General features: G+C 44.5%; 2 protein-coding genes across 3 annotated transcripts in view; both read left to right on the top strand.

Moving 5' to 3' along the window:
• CLSTN2 (calsyntenin 2) overlaps positions 1–20,055 on the top strand; it is a 593,278-nt gene that overhangs the window by 555,660 nt on the left and 17,563 nt on the right. The window contains exons 9-10 of the mRNA XM_012664412.1: positions 2,990–3,152; positions 19,610–19,776. Of these exons, the coding sequence (XP_012519866.1) occupies positions 2,990–3,152; positions 19,610–19,776 (330 nt within the window). The remainder of the gene's footprint in view (positions 1–2,989; positions 3,153–19,609; positions 19,777–20,055) is intronic.
• On the top strand, positions 4,885–6,103 carry LOC105826436 (L-lactate dehydrogenase B chain). 2 transcript variants are annotated; one of them, XM_012664428.1, is made up of 2 exons: positions 4,885–5,120; positions 5,277–6,103. In XM_012664428.1, the coding sequence occupies exons 1-2, from the start codon at positions 4,897–4,899 to the stop codon at positions 5,893–5,895; spliced, it is 843 nt and encodes a 280-aa protein (XP_012519882.1). In that variant the 5' UTR covers positions 4,885–4,896; the 3' UTR covers positions 5,896–6,103. The 2 variants fall into 2 exon arrangements, with proteins under 2 accessions (XP_012519882.1, XP_012519877.1); XM_012664423.1 differs by having other exon boundaries at positions 4,885–6,103.

Here is a 20,055-nt window from a genome sequence, read left to right on the forward strand (position 1 = left end):
GCTCTTCCCCTTGGGAACACACTTGCAGGTGGGCAGAGATGGAAGTGTCTGGTCTAGGTGAAGCCTTGGCCATTCTCTCAGCCATGGCATCAGACAGGCTTGAGGCCAGTAGGTTTTACCAGTGATTCACGAACAGTCAGGAGTTAAAGTTTTTCTCTTCCCCCAGGAAAGGTCACTTTGCCTAATTTCCTTCTTTCTTGGTTGAACTATGCATCGACACATTTATTTTTGCTTCCTCCTGGCTTGATCATTTTTCAATTACAGTTTGTCCCTGCAGTTCTAGCAGAGGGTCAATGTGGGTCTCTTCCTGATCACAGATCCACATTTATGAAACACTAATTAGGTATTTCCTTTAGCTGCTGTCATAGATTACTTCGTGGGAGAAGTCTGCAGGCATATGCCTAATATGAGCTAAAAGATTGTTCAGATGCCCAGTTAGCAGCTCAATGGGGCGGCTGCCAACCATTCCTACCTCTGACTCTTGGCTCAGGCTATTCCCCAGTCCCAGAATGCCCTCCCTTTTGATCTTGCAGAAGACAAATCTTGCTGTCTTGTGTAAGCCATATTAAAATGTGACAAAATATGTATCTCCTTTCAAATTATCAGGATTTTACTTTTATCTTTTAGTACTCAGCGTAGCAAGGGTACAATGCATGAGTACCCTCGCTCTCTGAGGGTAGGATTATAAATAGGTACAAACTTTTTCAGGAAAAGAAAATGTATGCTATGTATCCAAAGCCTTAAAAATACCCCCAAACCTTTGACCAGGTAGTTCTGTTTCCGGAAATCTTTCCTAATGTTATAATCAGATATGCAAACAATTATTTATGCACAATAAATTCATTACAACATCATTTATAATAGCTAGTACATAATTAATATCTGGAAATATTTAAGTATATGATAGTATAACCGTATTATACAGCCATTGAAAATGAAATTTGTGAAAACATTTTTTAAATGCTGCTATTAAGTGAAGCATGCACACTTTCAAATTGTTACACAGTGTGATCCAAATAGATCTTCCCCAGCTGCTGTTTCAAGGATGTTTATAGGAATGCTACAAATAGAAAAGTTCCATTTTTCAGTAAGGTTGAAACATTATTACAATTTGAGGCTGCTGGGAGCCTTGGATATGCTAATGAAAGTGGGAAATCCCCCACAAAAAAATGAGGCTCAGCTCAGCGCACAGGATCACTGTTTTTACGCAGGGCATCACAGCGCTGCTGCTCAATGGGGCACACTACGGAAGAGTTGGGGAAATCACCTAGGAAAAAATTGTCATGTAGAGAAGGGTTACTGCTGCTGTTGAGTTATGGAATTATTTTACTCCTTAGAATTTTTTTGGATGGTCCTACAAGAATGCTAAGTGTTATGAAAGAAAGCCAGACGATTATTCTCCATCCAGCCTCAGCAGACATGGAGTGATGTAGAGTCAGCTGAAGCCTGAGGATTCAACATGCCAGTCATGCAGGGAGGACGGGCGCTGTGAGGGTGGTGGTGGAGGCCAGGATGGGGGAGCCCCGGAGCACTGCCTGGTTGACTCTCGGTGCTCTGCCTGTGTTCCACAGGCAGTGGGGAGTGGTCAGTGTCCCCACACTGCCACCACTTCCTCCCCACCCTGGGCCTGGCCAGAGTTTCCAGATGCCTCTGGGAATATCCCCAGGATGTGAACCACATTCCATTTTACCTCTGCTGCCTGGCTATCCGTGATCACAAACCCCAAGTTCAGGCTGCTTTGGCCTCCTTGGATTGGCTGCTTCATTCAAATAGTTCCCCTCTCCTCCATCAGCCCTGGACTCTGTCTTTAGGTCTGCCTTTGTACTACCCCTGCGCCCTGGGGTCACCTGACCCCAGTCACAGGCCTAGCCCCAGAGCCCTGCACCTAGCCCAGGGTCTGGTCCAGGCATCAAGCAGGAGGGGAGTGTAAACTAGATCGGAGCCTCTCACTGAGAGTAATGGGACTTTGGAAAGATCTGCCTGGACCCCTCCTGCTTACCTTCCAAAGTCCCCTAAAATATTCATCAGGCTTTATCGGGCTAATGGGCTTCAAAAGGAGCAATTTTCTGAGACATGAGACAGGACAATATAAAAAGAACATTAAGGAAAAAATTCTTATTTCAAAATGAAAGGAGAAAGATCATTTAGCATCCCTGTTGGTGTTATCTATTCATGAGAAACAGCACATTTAATCCAGAGTGAGATGTAGGGAGGGCTTTGATGCCCTCACCTTGGGGTCACCTTCATGCAGAACTCATCTGTCTGCCCTGCCACAGATGGCAGGGTCGATGGAGACAAGAGGATGCAGATGAGAGGCCTTTCAGAGGTGGACTCCACAGGGTGCAGAGGGATTGGAAGGAGACGGGGTGTGAAGGAGAGAGTTCACTGACTCCCAGGGCACTTGCATAGGGATCAGAGGGAGGGCGGGACCCTTCTCCAGTCTTGCCACCTTTCCTGCTTCCTGTCTTCTTCCCAAGACATGCCAGTCTTGGTTTTTATTTCGAATCTTTCCATGTGAGTTCAGTTCCTTGAGGTAAGGAATTGTGACTCCACCCTAGCCCCCCAACATCTCTATAAATCCATTAACGTTAGGTTTTGGTTTCCAGCCCTGAGACCAGGAGTCTTGGATGCAAAAGGTTGTGAGAGGACATGTGTATGAAAGTGCTCTGCACTGAGTCCAGAATAATAGGACCCATTGTAGTTCTTCTCTGTCTTCCCAGGTGCACAAAGGTAGGGCTGAATAATTTGCCCGTAGTCAATGTCTGTCCGGTGATTGGATTCCTGGGTGTTCCTCTTCCCCATGGTTGGCCACTCTATGTTTGACAATGAACTTCTATAACCTCAGTGTATGTCAACCATTATGTTCCTTGAGTTCTTTGCAATAAAAATTGTTAACTGAAAAATATCTTCTCCCCTTTTCATAATTAGAATAAAAGCCTGTTTGATGTTGCATTACATATTTTAAGTATTGCTTCTTCCTTTTTATTAGATTTGTGACAAAGAGTGGCATTACTATGTCATCAATGTGGAGTTCCCTGTGGTTACCTTATACATGGATGGAGCAACATATGAACCATACCTGGTGACCAACGATTGGCCTATTCATCCATCTCACATAGCCATGCAGCTTACAGTCGGCGCTTGTTGGCAAGGTAATCCTAACTGGAACCCTTCTCTCTAACCTGTTTGTGAACAGTCGATGAGAGATACTGATAGAGAGGAAGGAAAAGCAAGTGGTGGAGAATTAGCCAGAAAAATTTACTATCTTTTACTAATAAGACAGGATTTATAAGTAGTAATCCACACACTAACCCTGTGTAATAATAAGCACTTGGCTTGAGAACAGATTTTGATTTTAGATCAACATGAGTTTCATGGCTACCTCTGAATTGCTAATGTCTTTTATTATTCTGAAATCTTACCCAGAACCAAACTGGGGCGATACAGAGAAAAAGTTGAATGTAGAAGCTTGTATCAAAATTGCCAGTTAGAGACAGGGAGCAATGGCTCATGCCTGTGATCCCAGCACTTTGGAAGACTGAGGAAGGAGAATTGCTTGAGGCTGGGAGTTCAAGTCCAGCCCGGGCAACATAGTAAGACCCTGTCTCTACAAAATTTTAAAAATTAGCCAGGTGTGGTGATGCCTGCCTATAGTCCCAGCCATTTGTTATTATTGTTTTCCTTTTACCTTTTTAACAAAATTTCAAAATATTAAGAGGGTAAATATGTTTTTGTTACATGGCTTGAGTCAGGACTATAAATGTGCCCATCACCCAAACAGTGTTCATTGTACCTGTTAGGTAGGTTTTTGCCCATCCCCTTCCCCCAGCCGCTTGATTTCCAGCGACTTTTACTTCCCTCTGTGCACATGTGTACCCACCAGTTTGTTCCAGTTTATCAAAGTACATGCGGTGTTTGTTTTGCCATTCTTTAAATACTTCGCTTAGGATAATGGTCTCCAATTCCTTCCAAATCACTGCAAAAGGCATTAATTCATCCTTTATTATGGTTGAGTATACATAAGCCACATTTTGCTAATCTACTCATGAATTGATGGGCACTTGGGTTGATTCCACATCTTTGCAATTGTGAATTGTGCTGCAATAAACATTCGAGTGCAGGTGTCTTTTTAATAAAATGACTTCTTTTTCTTTGGGTAGAAACCCAGTAGTGGGCTTGCTAGATTGAATGGTAGGTCTATTTTTAGTTCTTTGAGAAATCTCCATAGTGTTTTCCATAGAGGTTATGCTAATTTGCAGTTCCACCAACAGTGTATAAGCATTCCTTTCTCTCTGAATCCATGACGGTATCTATTGTTTTTGCACTTTTTAATAAAAGCCATTCTTACAATACTAAGGTGATATCTCATTGTGGTTTTAATTTGCATTTCCCTGATAATTAGTGATGTTGAGGATTTTTTCATATATTTGTCAGCCATTGTTCTATGCTCATGGACTGGTAGAATCAACATTGTTAAAATGTCCATACTACCCTAAGTGATTTACAGATTCAGTCCAATCCCCATCAAAATACCAATGTCATATTTCACAGATCTACAAAAAATAATTCCATGCTTTGTTTGGAACCAGGAAAGAGCCTGAATAGCCAAAGCAATCTTAAACAAAAAGAACAAATCTGGAGGCATCACATTACCAGACTTCAAACTATAACATAAGGCTATTGTAACCAAAACAGCATGGTATTGGCACAAAAATAGAGATGTAGACCAATGGAACAAAGCAGAAAACCCAGATATAAAACCATCTATGTAAAACCAACTGATCTTTGACAAAGCAGACAACAATATACACTTAGGAAAGAAGCCCTATTCAGAGCTGACATTGTCTTCACACAACTATTACAGCGGGCTCCAGAGCTTTCTCCCTCCTGTGCACAATGGCAACTCTTAAGGAAAAACTCATTGCACCGGTTGCAGAAGAAGAAGCAGCCGTCCCAAACAATAAGATCACTGTAGTGGGTGTTGGACAAGTTGGTATGGCGTGTGCTATCAGCATTCTGGGAAAGTCTCTGGCTGATGAACTTGCTCTTGTGGATGTTTTGGAAGATAAGCTTAAAGGGGAAATGATGGATCTGCAGCATGGGAGCTTATTTCTTCAGACGTCTAAAATTGTGGCAGATAAAGATTACTCTGTGACCGCCAATTCTAAGATTGTGGTGGTAACTGCAGGCGTCCAAGAGGGGGAGAGTCATCTCAATCTGGTGCAGAGAAATGTTAATGTCTTCAAGTTCATTATTCCTCAGATCGTCAAGTATAGTCCTGATTGCATCATAATTGTGGTTTCCAACCCAGTGGACATTCTTACGTATGTTACCTGGAAACTAAGCGGATTGCCCAAGCACCGTGTGATTGGAAGTGGGTGTAATCTGGATTCTGCTAGATTTCGCTATCTCATGGCCGAAAAACTTGGCATTCATCCCAGCAGCTGCCATGGATGGATTTTGGGAGAACACGGAGACTCAAGTGTGGCTGTGTGGAGTGGAGTGAATGTGGCAGGTGTTTCTCTCCAGGAATTGAATCCAGAAATGGGAACAGACAATGATAGTGAAAATTGGAAAGAAGTGCATAAGATGGTGGTTGAGAGTGCCTATGAAGTTATCAAGCTAAAAGGATATACCAATTGGGCCATTGGATTAAGTGTAGCTGATCTTATTGAATCCATGCTGAAAAATCTATCCAGGATTCATCCAGTATCAACAATGGTGAAGGGGATGTATGGCATTGAGAACGAAGTCTTCCTGAGCCTCCCGTGTATCCTCAATGCTCAGGGATTAACCAGTGTTATCAACCAGAAGCTAAAGGATGATGAGGTTGCTCAGCTCAAGAAAAATGCAGATACCCTGTGGGACATCCAGAAGGACCTGAAAGACCTGTAACTACTGAGCTCTAGGCTGTAGAAATTCAAAAACTGCAATGTGATTAACCCTGAGCCTTTAGTTTTTATCCATGTACACGGATCATAGTTTGCTTTTGTCTTCCTAAATAAGTGAATTTGGGCTCAAAGAATCAAAGCCCATGCTTGATTTAATGCTTGCAATCTGAGCCCTTGAACAAATAAAATTAACTATCATAAAAAAAAAAAAAGAAGCCCTATTCAATAAATGGTGCTGGGAAAATTGGATAGTCACATGCAGAAGAATGAAACAGAACTCCTGACTCTCACCACTCACAAAAATTAATTCAAGATGGATAATAGACTTAAATGTAAGGCATGAAACTATAAAAATTCTAGAAGAAAATGTAGGAGAAACTTTTCTAGATATCAGCCTCTGCAAAGAATTTATGACTAAGACCACAATCCAATTACCATAACAATAAAAATAAATAAATGGGACTTTATTAAATTAAAAATCTTCTGTACATCTAAGGAAATAATCAACAGAGCAAATAGACAGCCTCCAGAATGGGAGAAAATATTCACAAACCATACATCTGATAAAGGGCTGATATCCTGAATCTACAAATAACTCAAACACATCAGCAAGAAAAAAACAAACACCTCCATTAAAAAGTGGGCAAAAGACATGAACAGTCATAGCTATTTTGAAGGCTGAAGCAGGAGGATTGCTTGAGCCCAGGAGTTCAAGACTGCAGTAAGCTATGATCATGCTACTACACTCCAGGCTGGGCAACAGAGTATGACCCAGTATCAAAAAAAAAAAAAAAAAAAAAATTGCCAGTTGAGTCTGATGAGTGCTAGATTGGTCAGCAACCAAGGATCTCCCTTTATCCCCACACAAGTTGTTAAAGCCCCCAGCCCTCTCTTCAGGAAACTTGTAAGTTCCCAAGGCTATGAAAGGCAGGTAGTCCACAGGTCATGAGGCTACAGAACGCCACTCTCAAGGGCAGCTGAGCCTTTGGCCCCTTCCCTGGTCTCTAAGAACAGAAACCCTTTGTTGCCTTCCCACTCAAAGGTCTCTGATTCCCTCCTTACTTCCTGTGCTGCTGCCTCTCTCCTAATCTCCAAACCCAGGCTAATCTCTTTGGAAGCAGGAAACCCATCTCTCTAAGCTTTCTGTCTCTCATTCAGGTGTGCTGGAGTCTTTGTTTCAGCCCCCTTAGGGCCAGAAGTGCTTCGAAGTACCAGTGAGAGTGCAGAGGGGAAGGAAAATGCTCCCCAAATAAGCAAATTATTACTTTGAGATATGACACAACCTTGCATTGATGGATTCTGTGAAAATCATCAAGATTTGTGACTTTGGCCATTCATTCACCATGGGGAGCTGAGGGGAGACATGAGCTATAGCGTAAGAATGTGCCTTCAGAAAACCAACTGACTCAAGATTGCCCTAGTAGAGACATCAGCCCCTCTGGGTTGGACAAAGAGTGAGTTCTGAGTAGCTCCATGCAAAAGAAGATGGAAAGAAGTGCGTGTTGTAGCCTCAGAGCACTAGAGATTCAAAACCCAGGAAGGAGATAAAGCATGAAAGAGGCAAGAGAAGGGCTGAAGCCACCTACTTGATGTCTGACATGTGTCACATGATAGTAAAATGTTAATTAAACGTTTCAATAGAACTTGGTGATGAGAGTTCCTTCAGTTTCAGACTTCCCCAGGATATCAGAAAAGGGTGACTATGTCACCTGGCAACATTCTATGAGACTATTTAGTATAGCAAGGCACTGATTCAAGAGTTACATAGGAATCAATAACACTGAACACAGCTGTGCTAGAGTGATGGCCCTCTGGTGTGGCTCAGTGCCCCAACTGGACACCACAACCACCCTGTGGATATTATGGAACATAGCCTGGATAATGCCCATAAGAAAAGAGGGCCCTAATCATGTCCCCACCATAAACCTTACCATGATTCTTACCTAGAGGACCTCAGAGACCACATCTGGAGCCTGGAAACCTGCCCCCATCTCTGCAGGGCCAGATACAACAACTTCTGCTGAGTTACATGCCTACTTTCCAGAGTGGGGAAACAGTCCCACAAAATAAAAAGTGATTTTATAAAGAATTAAGATGATGTCTTTGAATCAGTTAGAATAGGGTAAGTTGTGCTGCAATGACAAGCAGCCCCAGCTCTCAGTTGCTAAAATAATTCTCCCTTCATATTTACTGCAAATCAATGGGGGCTCTTTCCTGCTTTATCCTCAGTCTGAGACCCAAGCAGACAAAGCAGCCACATTGCTGGGTTCTTAGTAAGAGGAAGAAGAAAACATGGCAAATTGTGCACAAGCTCTTAAAGCTTCCACCTACAAGACATACCAATCATTTTTATTTGCAATTTATTGGCCAAAGCAAGTCATATGGCCATGCCTAACTCCAACAGGGAGGAAAGTGAAATCTACAATATATCCAAAAGAAAAACTGAATATATTTTATTAACAACATTGATGAACACCTCAGTCTGCCCACCTGGTCAAAAGATATTTGTTTATTCTCCTTGCCGCATGAAAAATATGCCCACCCTTGCCCAAGTGAGACAAACCCAAAGTCCTGCTTGTTGCTGGCTCCAGGCTCAATGTCCAAGCTCTCAGAGTGATTCCTGGTGATCTCCTCATCAGGGTGAGGTGCACAGGAGGCTGTACAGCAGACCTTGATCTGGAGCCCTATCCACTGATAGGGCAAGTTACCTGCCACCACCACAACCACATGCCCTTTCCCCCAACACACAAAGATGCATGCACACATGTGTACACACATACACTGTACAACAGTGGAAGGAGACATAAAAACCAAAATATGTAACAATAAAACAAAACTTTTCCACTAGTAAAAAGGTAGAATTAAAGAAATAAGGCAGTCTTTGATCCACAACAATTCTGAAATCCCTTTGGGAGATGTTGCAAGGACATCTGGATGTCCTGGATGTAAGGAGGTTGTAAATATCCTTTGTGGCCCTTGACTCCATTCTCTGGGAGTTATTCCCTTCCCCAGTAACCTCCTAGGCCACATCTTTAGAGGGCATTGTCACTCCATAAATAGCAGCTCTACTATTATGTCTGATTACAATTTACTTGAAAGTCATTCCACAAAAATGGTTTCAAACATGAAACCCAAGTATACACTTATTTTAAAAGAATGTGGTATAAATAATGATGAATAGAGTGTTTTCCAAGTATTTTTGGTCCTCTTTCCAGATATATGCCAGAACTGCTCTTCCTTGGAGTTAAGTGTGGTAATGTGACTTGCTTTGGCCAACCACATGTGAGCAGAAGTGCCTTATGTCATGACCTGTTGGAAACGTAAAGAGCCAGTATTGCAAGAAGGCCCTTTACACACATGGGGGTGTTTACAGTCCTGTGAGAAAGTGTTATTAGTCACAATTTGTAGATAAGGAAAGAGAGGCTCTGAGAGGTGAAGTAGTTTACCCAAAGTCACTCAGTTGCGTATGCCCAACCCCAAGCCTCCAATGCCTACGTTCTTTTCACAGGGCTCACTGCTGTCCATTGTTAGTTGACCATTTTGCTGATGTAATTATGTTTGGGAAAAGGCAGGAGCTGATGTCATTAATACAAATGCTATAAACCCTTTATCTTCCAAGACATTTGATAACCCTGTAAAAAAAAAAAAAAAAAGCACAGAAATTCTGCATTCCCCTTACTAATCTCTTACCATATACGACCTTAAGTGACTCACCAAGGAACAATGAAAATGAGTTTAGACTTTGGAGTAAAAAAAAAAAAATTTAGTTGGAATCAAATCCCAGCCTTGCCACTTACTAGCTGTGTGGACCCAGCAGGATCCTTAACCTCCCTGAACTTCCATTTTTTTTTATCTATAAAATAAGAGTGATACCTATCTCACAGAGTTCCTAGAAGGACTAGATACTGGGCACATCAAGTGAGCTTGCAATGTTTTTCTTGAATGATTGTACAAAGGAACATCTGCTTGTCCCCTCCTCCAGGGCCTCCCCTGATTTTCTCACCTAACTCCAACATTGTAGACAGTCTGCAAGACCTTGGCATGCTCAAGCTTCTGTGATCCTGGCTTTCCTGGGGCTCTGTGCATGCACTGACTTTTCTCCTCTTCCCCAAGACCAAGACCCTGCCCACACACATACAGCCCACTCTTACAGGTCCATTGGTGGTCAGAAAGAAGGCCAACGAAGCTGGAATATAGTCATAAGACAAGTAGTAGAAGATGGGGCTTGAGCTACAGGCAGGAACTTCATCATGCAGTCTTTTGGGCCATAGAGAAGATTTGGGTATTTTACCTGAAAGAAATGACAACCCACTGGTGAATTTTCAGCAAAGGGAAAAATCCCTAAAATCTTTAAAGTTGGGCTTTATAGAATGTGTAAGAGCTCACTAGGAAGGTAAGGAAAGTAACATCATACATTGTGGCAGGGAAGCCTGGCATAGGTATGTTCACAGTTCCCTTTCACTGGAATGTATATGGACCAGGAGTAGAGAAGAGTCTGCAGAAAGGAGTTGAGACCAAACCCTGAGACACCATACTACCTTGTAAAGGAGCTTGGATTCCCATAAAAACTTACATCCTCCTTGAAGCCACATTTTTGTCTTGGATGGACACATCAAAAGATCTTTCAATAGGAAAGAGTGCTGTGAAATTAATAGCCTATAATGCAGCCCTTATCTCTGCATGTTTCTAAACCTTCTGAATTCCACTTATATACATAGTATAAGCTCTCTGTGAGCCTCTAATTGCCTTTGGGCTTGCAATTGGCAGGGGGCAGTTCAGGTGCTTTTGAGGTTGGCAAGGGAACTAGTTCCGATTTGTGAAATTTCCAATCAGGATTTAACAATGGAAATAGCAAATGAGTTGATAGCAGCTGCTCATTGGGATCTCCTGGCAACTGGCTCCAGCATGGTTGCTGGGAAGTGTTCTGTAGCTCCAATTAGCCTACTGTGTCCCGTTAGCCAATTTGAAAGCCGAAGTAATCAGTGGAACCTCATTTGCATTGGTATTTTTTCCAGCAATTAAAAAACATGAGACTTCGTGTACACTAAAGAAATGTTACCAGTAAGGCCTAAGGCATGTGGCATCTCTTAATTGTAAGGAAGAGCTTTTGCAGTCAGGATGGGCCTTGCATCACAAAAGAGTTCACCTTCCTCTGTGTGGCCATGGCTGATGCACACCACCTTGCTGTCATTTTTGCATTTGGGGTGTCACAGCACTCTCAGGACGGAATCAGACCCCCTCTCCTGGCCAAGCTCACTCTGTGCTGACCCAGATTGTGTTGTTTTTAGACAAATACCAGGTTGCTTATTTCTCTGTGGGTCACGACAGGGGAGAAGATCATTTAAAAGACTAAGTTAATTTATCCTTTTCCTTAGATTTCCTACTCATCCATTTCTAAGAACAAAAATTCAAGTTCCACTCATAAACAATAAAAATTGTATACTCAACGTCTGCTTCGTCCCTGGGCCTCTGTCTACACTGGGCCTAATCACCCAGGTACCGTAACTCAGCTGTGCAAGAAAATGAGTCAGGAAGGCTGCTGGTTGTGCCGACCTAGTGCCATGAGGAGCCCCGGGGTTCCCAGAGATACTGCAGCATGTGGTGGTCCAGGGCGCCTCTCCCCATGCTACAACCAGAGCAGCTCTGTTTTACCTATTTTACATTAGCCATCTGGGCAGGAGTTATTTTGAAGATGTTTGGAGAAGCACAGTTCGAGGTACTAGCTCAAGAAGCCACCACTCTGCTCCTTACCTGATCCCCATCTATTCTTGGCGGATCTCCTCTTAGGGTTTGCAACCTGTGATTCCATCCCCAGCGGTTGCCTCACCCCTGTCTCTGCCAGGGGACTCTCCTCCAGTGTCCTGGACCTTGGCCTTCCCAAAGGGTCCAGCCTTGCCTACTCCTGACTGTGACATCCCCCTGGTCTTGGATGAGGAAGGCTTTTGGTACTGGATCCTGGTCTTGCTGAGTCCCACCCTCAACTTAACAAATAAGGCAACAGGAGGTAGAAAAGATGTCCCTAAAAATTAGAGCCTGTTAAGGGACAGATACAGAACCCCTATTGTGGCTTTTGGGAGGAGCCGAGGCAAAGAATAGGAATGGTCAAAAAGGAATGAGACGGCAGAAATAACCCCTGGGAGTTGCAGTGAACAGTAGCATAGGACCCTCAGGTACAGGGGAATTGGAGCCTCGTGTGGTGCTGAGATCCATTGCACATTTTCAGATCGTTTTTCTGCCAGACACTAGCGTTAGCACGGAGACTCGGAATATATGCCATCACTTAATAAGCTTGGCCTAATTTAGTACAAATTTCTCTTAATAAAGTCTGTGTTAAAATTATCCTGCATCCCTAAGGTCTCTGCAGCTAGAAGAAAGAGGCACGTACTAGCATAGTCTGCCTTACATTCAGGTCGCATTTCCCAAGAAGTTCTTCATAATGTTCCAGTCCCACAGGATGTTCCTTCCACAAAGAGGCCAAGGTCAAGTTTGGGAAACACAGCATCAATCATCCCCATACCATCACATTAAAGAGTCACAATGCACTTTAGCTTGTTAAAAGCTTTCAAAAGCACTCCAGTAAAGCAATTTGTTTAACGTTACTTACCCTGTGTTTCCCAATCTTATTTCACCGTGGAACTTACCCTGTGAAAAAGTGTTCCTGGGGCATCCTTTGAAAAACATTCCCCTGGAGTTGTTAATGCCGGTCTCCGTCCCCTACTAGGTCGAGAGTTTTAAGGGGGTAAGGGCTGTCTGCTCTGACAGATCCTCGGCTTCTCTGACTTCCCTGACTTCAGGATCTACAGAAAGTTGGTAATTAATGTTTGTTGAATTGCGTACCATTTTTCAGGATGTTTTGACAAAGGTGTGTGGCTCACAGTCTGACATAAACACAGAGATGACTAATAGGATGGCTCTTAAAAATCAAGAAAAGATTGTTCTAGGCCTTAGAGTCCGTTTGATAGGGAGGTGCATGTGGTTTGAAGATGCAGATGAAATCAGGTTTAACGTTCAGTGATTCATGTCCGGAAACACAGTGTAACTAAGTTATAATTACAACTTTATATCATACTTTGAAGATATAAATTCGACAATGTGATGAGGGTCTAAAAGCAAAAACAGTATCATTTTAGCATCTCTGAGAGACAGACAGCAGGAGGGAGGAAAAGACCACTGAAAAGAGGGATGGAGAAAACTCAACTGACGCATCTCATTCCGGGGTTCCTCGGCACCTTGCTACACCATGACTAGCTGCCATGTCTGAGTTGTTGGTGTGCGCCAGGCACAGTGCTGAGTTACACATGCCGTCCTTTTGTCCTCACAAAAACCCAATGGCATAAGCACGATCCCTAGTTTGCTAATGAGGAAACTGGTACTCAGAGAAGATAAGCACCTTGCTGCAGGTCACATAGAGCCTGGACTTGGATGCAGGTCTGTGCCACCAGAGCCCTCACCCTCGAGTGTGCTGCTGGAGCACCACAGCCGAGCATCTTCCTCTCTCAGGCCCTCAGTTCATCTGGAAGTTAAAGATGATATTCTGGGTTACATACGAGGGCCTTTCCCACTCCATGAATTTAGGTCCCCACCCCCAGAGAGCTGACATTTGGAGTGATCCCTAAGTTGTATGTTTTGCTCACCGTAATGTCATATAAATATTTGCTGGAAGGGCTGGAGAGATGGAGTCATAGAAACGAAAGGGTTGAGAAAGCCTGCTGAGAGTGTGATGGCCAGCCATGACGACAGGTCATCTGTCTCCACCAGTCGCCTGCAGCCTAAAGCTACATGAACATCCTCTGGGATGGTGTGGACAGAGTTTTAAAGCTGCAGCTTATGCTGGTCCATTACACACTTCACTTAGTCTTTGCGCTCCATGAATGTCTCCATCACTGAAATGAGGAAATGAGAGAAAGCGAGATTTCAGATGGTCTCATCATTTGCATTGCTCCAAACTGATAATCTGAGCATCTGTGAAATTGTGTTCATCGAGGGGCGTCCCCAAGAACCAGCCATGTGCAGAGCAGCATCCAACTCAAGCAAGAGGGTATCAGCTCCCACGCCTCTCCATGTGCTTCTCAGACTAAATAGCTGTGGGAATGACAGCAGGAAAGACCAACAGCATCCTGAACACACTCTGCACAGAGAGGGGCCTTAGTACATTCACACTACATAGATCTTTAACCTCAAAATACACTTAGAGGAAAGTGGACATTGCTGATTCGAGCTGTGTTTATGGTGAGTGAGCCCCACCTCTCGGATGTGGGGAGCTGGGGGCTGTAGATGCAGCTCTCCATTCCCAATGCAAACTCTGACTCACAATAAGACAGGCTTCATTAAATTATGTTTGCCAAACGCAACTGAATTTTAGACAACTCTGTTTTCCAGCACACTTGACACCAGTCACTGAGAGTTGCTGCTGAAGCCATTCCACGTCCACAGATCCCAGTATAATTAAGCATTCCTTCCATGCTCTCACACTGAGTCAGTCCCAACCCACCCCTCCAAGAAAGCCCCTTGAACCTCTCCAGCCACATCTCTGTGTCTGGCGTGCAGGGCAAAGGCTGGGAGCAAGCTAGACCTGAGCTTGAATCCCGGTTCCACTAATTTCTGGGTATGTGGCTTTGGTCAAGTTATCTGACTTTGAAATCCTCTTCTGTAAAAGGAATTGTAAGTGTAGCAGGTAAGAATCTCCATTCACAAAGAAAAAAAATTTTTCACATCCATCCTTGTTTCATTTCAAGCCCCCTTTCCACCTGAGTGGAGGAGATTTAACCTCTGCTAAGTTACAATTCTCCCATTTCCTTAGCATGCGAGAGTGTTGGTGGGGGCCTCCAGGCACCTTTCCAGGTAGGTGTCCACTGAAATGGTGCTCACCTATTCTGATCCTCAGTCACTGATGGTCCTTCAGAGCTGGCAGCTGTCTTGGTATTGCCTGGCCTTACTTAGGGGCAGACAAATATCTCCGCCACTTCTCATGCTTTCTCTGCCCAGCTGCACCGGTTTAACATCCTCTGTTGGCATCACACACCCCTGCCAGGGCTCAGCCCGGGAAGCAGGCTTCTGGTGCCTTCACTCTGCACCTCTGATGTCTTATCTCCCTCCACCTCCTCCCCCACCCCCACATCTGGAATATCATTTCTAACTCTGGGGGGAAGCCATATTCTCTTCCTCTATTTTCTCCCAAAGGTTGATCCATACCCAGATCTTCCCCACCCTCCTCAAAGTTTAGGTTTCTGGAAGCCACACGAAGGCAGAGACTTAGCTCCAGGCTCTTTCTACCCCTCTCCCCGCCACGCCTCTCCCTGTGGCAATGAGCTCAAAGCCAATAGCATTAATATGGGAGAAATACTAGGGGAAAAAAAAAAAAACAGAGGCTAAGACTTCAAAAACACCATCCCTCTCTTAAGGATTAAATAAAACAGTATATGAAAGAGCCTGCCATGTTTCAAGGACCTAATAAATGACAGTTATTTTTTCCTCATACCTGTTGGACACATTGTCTACATCACCTGTTTGGAAATTAATCATGTACCACCTTAGAACATCTGTTATACTGACAATTTACTCTTATATTTTTATTTTATTTTCACAGTGTCTATACTTTATTCTCCAACTAAATTTAAGTTTCTGAAGAGCACGGTCCCTATCTTAAATTAACTGAATCTAACAGAAGGCTAAGCACATAGCAACTGCTTTAAACATAGAAATCCAAAATCATGTTTGCACACATTTAAAGACAGTTCTTTATGGACAAAATCAGGTTATTTTGTTTCTTAAAATGATTCACAAACATGTTTATTTCCAAATGCTAACAGGAGCTGTGTGGTTCATGCAGACAGCCTGGATATTAAAAAGAAAGAGATTTCCAATGCATCTATTATTTTTTTAAATCCTATATCACAACTGTCCCTGAGTGTAAATACATTTCAAATATTATGTTGGCCTCCTATTGCAAAATGCTAATTGAATCAATTTCCTGGCGCCTCATCACTAATAAATATAGTATATCACAGATCTGGAATTCTTGAGTCAAAAACATAGAACATGAGTGTATTTTGCTGAGGAAAATAGCACGTAGGAAAATGTCTTTGCATCCAAGAGAGTCCCCAGGTTTGGTCTTTGAGACTAAAGCTGCCAAGTGAGCAGTTGAGGAGAGCCGGAGGACGGATCCCAGTGAGCTTGCTCTCAGCCTCACTCTGGACCAGGCTGACCGGCACCACCAGGACACCCCAGCTTGTCCTGTGTATGGATAGATGTACGCACCGTAGAGACACATTTTACCACTTTCTACTGGTGTGGCCTTAGGCCACTCACTTCCCCTTTCTAAGCCTAAGTTTACTCATCTGCAACTATAGAAGATCTACCTCCCAGAGATTTTATGAAGACTCAAGGAGATGATGTATGTTGAGGATGTCACACGGTGTTGGGGACCTATTTCATGTCCAGTAAATGATTGCTATTGTTGGAACTGCTGCTCCAAGGAGGGGAAGAGGTAGGAAAGAGATGACCAACTGGATGCCAGGGAGAGTAGCAGCTCTGCTATTCAGACCCAGGCTCACATCCTCCTCCTTTGCAGTCAACAGAGATGCCCCTTTGTTAGGGCAGGAACATGCTAATGGATTAGAGGAGCACTTTATCCATGGGGGCTTTGAAGATCTAGATTAGAAGGCTCTAGTTAGCTCCCCAATAGCCATGGGCCATCTGAGGTCATTCCTCAAGGCCAAATCTGTTTAGAGTTTCCCGTGAACTGAGTACTTCAAAAGAAACTTTGCTTTTCATTTCCAAAGTCTTGGGTGGCAAGTAACAATATTGTGGGTCAAAATGGCTCAAGCTGTGCAGATAGACAAGCGGCTCCTCTAGCTGAGGATGTCATGAGGCAGAGCAGGGAGGGCTCCACTCAGGGCTCTGCTCAGCCCTGCCGGGACTCTCCTGGTGCTGCCCTCGTCCGTGCAGTGCCTGTGTTGTCCCCAGTCTGCTGGCAAGACGGCTGCAGCAGCCGGCCTTCCCTCTTCACACAACCGTCGCCAGGGAAAGAGAGCAAGAGTTGGTTCCAAAAACTTTTGGAAGAGAAAAATTGGAAGCTGTTTTTTTTTTTTGCAGAAGCTTGCAGTCAACTTCTCCTCTTATGATACTGGCTTAAATTTAGTTTCATAATTATTCCTAGACCAATCTCTATGGTGTACTGAGTGCCAGGTGCAGATTGGCTTCATCCTGGTTCCCAGGTCCACACCTGAATCAGTCACTGGTGCGATAGAGGTGGGATAACCTAATTAGCTTAAATTAAGGAGCGTTCATCCTGGAGCTGGAGTCAACCCCCCAAACCTCGGGGCTGCCTTTGCAAGAGGGAAGGAGTAAGATGGATATTGGAAAGACAACCACAATTCCCACCCCCTGCTGGTATTCAACTCCATCCCCTTCAATTCAGCAAGCAATTATAAAATGTCTGCTGTGTGCCAGGCAGGGTGCAGGATGCCGGGGGACAACAGGAGGCCCAGTGTCGTTGAGAGGAATAAATGAGCTGACTTAGGCGAAGTGCCTGTTGCAGCACTCAGGCTTGTCTTCCTTAAAATGAATAATGCATGAGTGATCCCTGCCATCCACGAAAGAGAAACTCAAACCAATAAATTACAGCAGTGTGCACAGAGGGGCAAGAGTAAGCCTGCGGGCGGCACGAAGGAGAGAGATCACAAGAGAGAGTGCAAGAGGCCCAAGCGTAAGAAGCTGCTGGTTCTTAACCTTGACTTCACATTTGATTCACCCGAGCAGCTTTTAAAACTCACCATACCAATTAGGTCAGAATCCCAGGGGGTAAGACGCAGCGCCGGGCTCATTTTGTCTTTTTAAAGATCTCCAGATGATTAAACTGTGTAGTTAAGGCTGAGAACCACCATTTAAGGCTATTGAGGACATAAAACACACACATGTAAACCATTAGCTAACAACGCCAGGTGGCGAGGGGCACATTAAAATGGACCATCAGTGCCCCGAGGCTCAGGGCGATTAGTAGGCCTGGTGGGCAGGGGCTTAGGGAGGGTTTCTGTGAGCGGCAGGGGACAGGGGCTTAAGGGTCCTCAAACTGTGATATTTGCCTATTCTGAGCAATTTGGGGGCAGTGTCTCAGTATGAGGAGGAACAGGTGTAAGCAAAGGTATGTGACAAACATGGAAGGTGAATCCGTCTGGATCTAAGCAGGAGAGAGAAACCATACAGTAATTTCAAAAGAAAAATGTAAACAATTATTAACTATAACAGGAGACTGGAGTAACAAAGGGTTAGTAAGAAGTAAAGAGAACTCTAAAGAACATAGGAATAGTGTGTATAAGAGGTGTCCACTACCCCAGGGCTGAGATACAGAACCCAAGGGAGAGCCTGTCTGCTCCAAGCTGCGGTGCAGACTTTGCTGGCACAGCGTGGCTCACAGAATAGCAGAGAAGTCCTTGTGGTGTCTGGTTGGAAATCCGCCCTCCAGGGAGCTGGAATGCCATTCACAGGGAGGCATCTTGCTGAGCACATTCTGCTACCAAACCCCTGGCAGCACAGCCTTCTGGGGAGCCCGCTGGCCATGCACTGCAGCAGCCAGGCTCTGGGGAAGCTGCAGGAGCTGCGGAGATAGCCCAGGAGAACCTGGAGGCAAAGCCCAGGAGCTTGTCCTATGAGCAAACAGAGGCCCAGAGAGCTTGTGAAACCTTCCTGGGGAACTAGAAAAACTGGAGTTCCATCCAGGCCCACCTTTCCCATGCATTCTGCTTCGTCTCTGCACACACAGTAGTACCAGATCCACATTGCTCAGAGATGGAAGGGGCCTGTGCTCAGGGAAGTCAGTGGGGAAGGCCCCTGGAGGAGGCAAGGCTTCAAATGGACCTCAGAGAAGGCCTGATTCGGAAAATGAGGGACAAAGGGGGAGGGAGTGGCTTTCAGGCTGGCTTTGCGACATGAGCACTTTGAACACTTGCACATGGGTAAGAGTGGACCCAATCTCCCATGGGACTCAGCACAGCCAGTAGAGAGAATGGTAGAAGATGGGAAGCAGGTGATTAGAGGAAAGTCAAAGATAGAAACAGAATCAGGAAAATCTTTTCATGCCAAAGGCTTTGAATTTGAGCAGGTGTGAAATCAACACATTGAGAGAAAGCCAGAGCTGGTAAATGCAGTGTTTCTAGGATTCCTCCATTACATGCCAAGCTCTCAGTGGAATGTAGGGAAGCAAATGCCAGCTTTGGAGTCAGACAGACCAGGACTAGAGCACCAGCTTCAGTGTTTAGCTAAGTGTCCTGGGGCAAGTACCTTAACCATTCTGAGTCTCAGGGGTCTTCACCTGTGGATTGGAAGCAATAATACCTTCCGTGTAGGCTCATTCAAATGAAGTCCCTGGCGGAGGGACTAGCACACAGCAGGCCTTTAATCAATGATAGCTGCTTTCTGCCTCCTGTGTTTACTCTGCAGACTCCTCCTGTCTCCTAAGACGTATGCCCCTGAAAGTAACTTAAAATTCAGAAATGCTATGATTCCTCAATCTGGTGTATCCAGGGAGTTCCAGGGTGTTAGCAGCACATAATATCCCTTGATGAGGTTCTATCTCCTGTGCTCATCGGCCAGAAGGAAAAGCTCAGGATCAGGAGACACCCAGTCAAGATGTCTTTGGCTCCATGGCCAGATGGTGCCTTGAGGTGGTGTTTCCTACCCAGGCTCTACAGGACAAATGACCATGCTGCTTTCTCTTTCAGGAGGAGAAGTCACCAAACCTCGGTTTGCTCAATTCTTCCATGGTAGCCTGGCCAGTCTCACCATCCGCCCTGGAAAAATGGAAAGCCAGAAGGTGATATCCTGCCTGCAGGCCTGCAAGGAAGGGCTGGATATTAATTCCTTGGAAAGCCTTGGCCAAGGAATAAAGGTAAGGAAGTAGCTGGCGTTACCCTCAATAAGACGTTGATTTACGAGGCTGAGCCTGCCCCATGCCAGCACGCATCAGGAAATAGAGTTTCTTCTAATGTTGCACAGAAATGGCTCCATGGCAAAGGTGCTGCCATGGGGGGAGATTAGTGACCATGACTGCCACAGTGGACTTCTGCTGCCAGCTCCCGAACCTCCTAGATCAGGCTCTGTGTGTAATCAGTCCACTATACAAAGTAGGCCTGTGTGCAAGGTCTATCTGGAGGAAGTTGTTATATTG

This window comes from Propithecus coquereli, unplaced genomic scaffold, assembly GCF_000956105.1.
Source record: "Propithecus coquereli isolate 6110/MARCELLA unplaced genomic scaffold, Pcoq_1.0 Scaffold12, whole genome shotgun sequence".
Classification (NCBI taxonomy): Eukaryota; Metazoa; Chordata; class Mammalia; order Primates; family Indriidae; genus Propithecus; species Propithecus coquereli.

Bases quoted from the DNA above. Each gene is read 5' to 3' on its own strand.
- LOC105826436 (XM_012664423.1), top strand. From the start codon at position 4,897: ATGGCAACTCTTAAGGAAAAACTCATTGCACCGGTTGCAGAAGAAGAA.